This window comes from Limulus polyphemus, unplaced genomic scaffold, assembly GCF_000517525.1.
Source record: "Limulus polyphemus unplaced genomic scaffold, Limulus_polyphemus-2.1.2 Scaffold224, whole genome shotgun sequence".
Lineage (NCBI taxonomy): Eukaryota > Metazoa > Arthropoda > Merostomata > Xiphosura > Limulidae > Limulus > Limulus polyphemus.
The window spans coordinates 412,839-418,838 of record NW_013665834.1 but is presented as its reverse complement, the minus strand read 5'-3'; the positions used below and the strand labels follow the sequence as shown (position 1 = coordinate 418,838).

General features: G+C 32.1%; 1 protein-coding gene across 1 annotated transcript in view; it reads left to right on the top strand.

The window, feature by feature from the left end:
- Nucleotides 1-6,000, top strand: part of LOC111085071 (kinesin-like protein KIF26B) — a 136,997-nt gene that overhangs the window by 40,037 nt on the left and 90,960 nt on the right. The window contains exons 3-4 of the mRNA XM_022382165.1: nt 164-340; nt 2,992-3,392. Coding sequence (XP_022237873.1) covers nt 3,040-3,392 — 353 coding nt within the window. The 5' untranslated portion in view covers nt 164-340; nt 2,992-3,039. The remainder of the gene's footprint in view (nt 1-163; nt 341-2,991; nt 3,393-6,000) is intronic.

The following is a 6,000-nucleotide window of genomic DNA, read 5'->3' as shown; positions in this document are numbered from 1 at the left end:
CGTGAAAAATACAAGTGTCGAAAATTTTGAGACTTCCAACAGTAAATTTAGGTTCGTGTTACTATTATTTCGTACTCTCTTGTGAACACTTTAGTTTTCATTTATTTTTCTGAGCTGAAATTACTTCTATATTTTTATCTTTTTGTTTTTCTCTTTTCAACAGGAAATAATACAATCCATTAATTACGAAGCTTGAGGCATCAATAAGTCGAATATACTAAGAAGAAAAAGATGTGGTCAAGAACGTGGATTGCATTTAATGAGAAAACTCAATGAAGCCGAAAATTGAGAAACGTGTTTGATTTTTTTCTTGCCTAATTTGAAGAAGAAATCATTAAAGGTTAGTGAAGCGAACGCAATTCTGATACGTTTAATAACATTTTTATTTTTCGTCAGTCCACCACCCCCCTTATTTCGTCGTCGAAGCACAACTCCTCTTCAAATGTTTGTTTGACTACTGTCACCCGTGGCAGGGACTGTGCAAACAATTTTCTTTATACATATTTGGGTTAGAAAAATCCAAACACGAGATCTTCAATTAGCAAGAAAATTTTCCTTTGTGTGAATTTGTTTCTTGCAAAAATATTTAACGTTCTACGTCTAAATCTTAAAACGGCGTAGATCAATTACATTGATTATGCATTACCATCTTAACTTACTCATTATTTTTTGGGGGTGAAACCTTTCTTTGAAGTATATCTAACCTATAAAACATATCTTGATCTAGTTTCAAGAAAAACTATCAATGTAGTATATTGAATATTCTTCTATAACAATTACTACGATTTACTTAAATTCCTTGCAAAGCAAACTACTTTTTGTTACTGGCAAACAGAAATATTGTTAAAAAATTCGTTTTCGCTGTTATACTTTTCATTTTGTGATGTTTTTCAGTTAATAGAAATGCTTTTCATGGAAATTTTGGTAAAATAGAACGAAATGTGTCATTTCATCATTATTTTAAAATAACACAAATGCACAAATTCTCCATTACGCGACTGCCGTTTCGCGGAAGTTTTAAAGATACGACATGTATCTCTGATTTTCTTCCACTTTTATACAATAGTAAGTTAACGAAATGCATCATTACGAATCTTAAACTTTAATATAATTCTTCCAGTCGTTAAGGAAATCAGTTGATAGAATAATTCACGTAAGGAGAAAGCTTTTAGGCAGGAAGTAAAAACAGAAACAACCAAGTTTTTATCATTTGTCTTGATGATTTATATTTTATTGTTGCAATATCAACACGGCTGTATCGGCTAATCGTAAATTTATAAGAAATAATTCATTATGACCCTATTAAAAACTGCTCTAATTGGTTAGTTGACCGTGAATTTATACGAAATAATTCATTATGACCCTATTAAAAACTGCTCTAATTGGTTAGTTGACCGTGAATTTATAAGAAATAATTCATTATGACCCTATTAAAAACTGCTCTAATTGGTTAGTTGACCGTGAATTTATACGAAATAATCTATCATATCTATTTAACAAGAGTTATTCGAGATACACTTACCATTACTCTTTAAGTCCTACTTCATTATGCCGGCATTAATACAGACTCTGTTTAATGGACCTACCGTTTATCTGTAATCCATACTTTATTACAGCACCATAATACCCTCTGTACCGGATGAATCTACCGGCAACCTTTACATCATAATTCATCACGCCACTATGAATATTGATTCTACCCGGAAAACTTAGCTTGTGAATTTGTAGCAGTACGTAGACGTACTTTGTGAAACCTCTCGTAAAATATACTCTTTATAAGTGAAACAGGTTTTTCATGTGCAAAGAGAAAGGATAAATTGCTAAACAGTTGCCGAAAGCTGTTAGTACAATAGCCTTGTATAGCGTTTCGCAAAAGTTCTAAACAAACCAAACTTAACCTATGATGTTCATGCTCAATAGATGTTTGCGAGTTGGTTTGGATATTCGCGCAAAACTACACAAATATTTGTGAAAAAAGTATTTGTTATATTTTGTTATTACTAGTACGTACTTCGTATTTCTACATTTAGTTAAGTAAAAAAGATGAGAAATAATAGAAGCCCAAACAAAAAATGCGAAAAACTTTATTTGAATAAAACTGTGGATAGATTGAAAATTTATTTCAACACTAGAACACGTATTGTCAGTGTCCTGTATTTAGGAGTTAATAGCAGTATTTTCGACAACAGGTTATTTTGTTTTTGTCTCAATATAAGTAACTCACCAATAGAAGCATGAATAATACGCTTTATAACACTATCTGATTGTATCTTCAGGCTTTGGAAAGTCTTTACATTTAGGTTTGTAATAGTCTATTCTTTATCAAAGTAGTATTTACCATAGATAAAAAATGTAAGAGTATTTTGGTAAATGAGTACCTTTAGATCTTTGCAGCCTTTGCTTTAGTTATTCTTGCATATTTAAGTTTAACGGCCTGCAGTTTTAAATTGCACAAATAATTCTGTTCCCTATTCTATTAAACAAATGAAGTTGCTTCAAACATGTTAAATATAGCTGATAATTAGTGGATAAATTTGAATTTTGAAAGAGATGGAACACCCTTTTGTAGTCACTTTGTAGTAGTAACGTGAATTACAGCTTGGTACAACAGAGATCTTTTTTTATTCCAATCAGAAGTATAGAAATGCTAATAGCATGAACCCTCAAGAGGAGGACTGTTTTAACCTAATTTAACCCCCTACTGGTAATTGAAACGCATTGAAATGTCAAAGATAATATTAAGTCGCATGCATATAAATGCCCTGAGAATGTCTATTAAAACCAGGTATATAGTTTGCTCTGGAAAAAGCCATTAGAATGTATGAATTTTTATACACTTTATCTCTGTCCCTTTCCAAACTTTAGTGTCCATCAGATTATTTTAATAAAAAAACTCAAAAGTAAAAATTCATCACCTTTAGCGATAGATTAACTCAGGCTGTTGGTGTGTTCATTAAGTGGGTTGATGAAGGTTATGTCTTTTTTTTTCAGGTTTTTTTGGAAACAGTCACTACTCCCGATGTTATCATAACTCCTCCGATGGATCTCTCGCGTAATGGTGTCAATCATACAGTTACCTGTGAAAAAAGTGATTCACTACAGTCAGAGCAGAAAGAAAACCTAAACCACGAACATAAGTCTCGAATACCATTAAAAAGACATGAGATCGAAACAGGGATTAACTTTAATCCCAATGCAAGGAAACTTCAGAGTTATCAGAGAATTAAAGAAATGGTTTCTACTAGAATCCCTTCTAGCTGTTCAGTTCCCCATTCTCTGGCTCTCTCTGGGCACTCTCAACGCTCAGTTGGTCAGGAAAGTTCTTACAGCTCCACCTGGCGAGGAAGGTCGAGTTTCGGGAAATCATCTGCTGCAGCTTCTTTTTTTGCGAGGTGAGATTATTGTAGATTATATTAACGTTAGAAAATATCGCTTATTGTCCGTGCATGTATAGCATGATTTTTCTAAGGTAATTAAATATGCCTCTGATTTTGTACGATTTTCTTACAATCACGTAATGTCTTTCACATGTTTAAATTATTCTTACTTTGTGAATAATATTTATTTCCAATATCTTCATTAGATAAATTTCATCGTTACTACAAAGCAGTCTTATTATCCATTATGCTAGGGAAGTATTGTTCTGGAAACTTTTTCTGGACACTATTTACAGAATCAGCTCAAATAAACGACATTGTTTTAGGTATGGAAAATGGATACGATTAAATTTGTTGTATATGACTTTATGAACTGAATGTAGTTACTACTGAGATGATTGTTTTCTATTACGAGAATAATTCCCTAAGATTGGCGAACCTGAAGTTATAAGACTTGTTGTTAACTGTGCACGTTATTTCACAACTAACTGTCAAAGCAGATAAAAAAAATGACTGAGTTGTTTCACGGATTCTGAATATCAATATTGCGCTATCTCTTCGAAATTATTTTGCTACGTGTACATTTATATTCGATGGCCAAGTACAGAAACTGAAGAAGTTTTCTCACACACAAATAAAGGAATTCTGCACAATTAGTTTGACAGTCACGTTTGAAAACTGCGCCACAAAGAAGTAGATACTGCCCTAAAATTTACAGTTTTGAAAAAAGTAAAAATGTTGTCAAGATACAAAATAAAATCAGTTATATATAGTTTCCTGACGCGCTCAGAGATAATAGAGTGCTCAGAATATCGCAGTGGAAGCTTTAACACAGTGAATGTTTTCTATTTTCGTAAAAAAAAATCATGCTATACAACTATAGTCATTATTAACTATTTTACCAAACTAAGTATCTAAACCTTAAGTTTCCATAATTTGAACAATTGCATTTTTTATTTACTGGGATGATATAAAAATATCAACCAGGTTCAAAACACTTAATTATAAACTTTGATATATTTATTTTCACCGAATCCACACTTCAGATGTTTTTTTTTTAATCGTTACTGGTAGATAAAGCAAGTTATAGTTTTTCTTTTCGATAGAAAGTACTGCATCAGAATACACCTGACATATAGAAACCTTGTGTTTTTATTACATAACTTCTCTTAAATTAGGCTTAAACATTATTCAAAGCTCAATGTTTGTATTTATATTTTGTATTTTATGGCAAAGTTACTAAGGCTCTCTGTTGCCATCTTTAATTTTTAACTATTGATTGCAAGTCAACAACAGCCTAATTACTACAATCCACGCTAAAGTAAAAACTGTCCCTCTTAACTCTTATAACGCATATACAGCTTAAAGTGCAGGGAGTATTTTTGTCGATAAATTTTTGTGTTTGGGAATCCTTTCAGACATATAAACTTGCCTTGTTTCATGAAACAGACACCTGGTAACTAAAACTTCCTGACACACAAAGAAAGAATAAAGCATTATAAAAATTAAGAAATTGTAATTAGCCTGTAAGACGCATAGAATACTCTGTTACTAACACTCATAGAAAATTCAACTTATAACTTTCACAGCATTATTTTATAATAAAACAATGTTGGCTATCTAGCCCTCTTGGTAGCCTAATAATAACATTCAAAGAAGTCTACTGGTGGCACGCAAAATAGCCGATAACACACAAAGCTATCTGCTGATAATATGCGAAGTAGTCTATTTATATTTATAAGTTTCGAAGTAGATTATAAAAAACCCGTGAACAAAGCTGATACTCTCGAAGTAACGTGCAATAGTACATAAAGTAGCCTATTAAAATACCTTAAGCTGATACTCTCGAAGTAACGTGCGGTAGTACATAAAGTAGCCTATTAAAATACCTTAAGCAACTAGCACAGCAAAATAGTTCACTGTTAAGACATACTATGAAATGTATAAGCAAGTACACACACCAGCAACACATAATAAAAGTTTACTCGACTTATCATACAACCCTTTTAGTCTGTTATTATAAAATGTTTATGGATGCTTAGAAAAAAACTGTGTTGGATAAAATGGACAAATCAGCTGAGCGTTACACAACATTTGTACTTGTTTTTTTCTTAACTTTGATAGATAGATAGACTGAATGTAATTTATATTAAATGTGACAGCACTTTGCGAAAACTAAAAATCGATTTTATTCAATGGTTAAAACACCGCTCGATGGAGAGCGGTAAGTTTACGGATTTACAACGCTAAAATTAGGGGTTCTATTCACTCGGTGGACACAGCAAATAGCCCGATGTGACCTTGCTATAAAAAAAAACACATACATAAATATATACATACAAAACACAGCTTGCTGGCTGAAACTTATAATAGTCAAACCTCGCATGTATAACTGGTAGATGAGTATCGTATTTCAAAGTGCTTATCAGGAAACTACAAAGAGATACAATAATAACTAAATAACTTTATTTGTAAGAGCATAAGCATGTATTAATACGTCTTCATTAACAAACAATGCAAGATCAAAATTCATTAAAACTTGCTTTATTTTGCTGAAACGTGAGAGTTCTCTACTTCATCACGCTTGTGAAAATGGTGTACAGACCCTTCTAATTTGTCGACT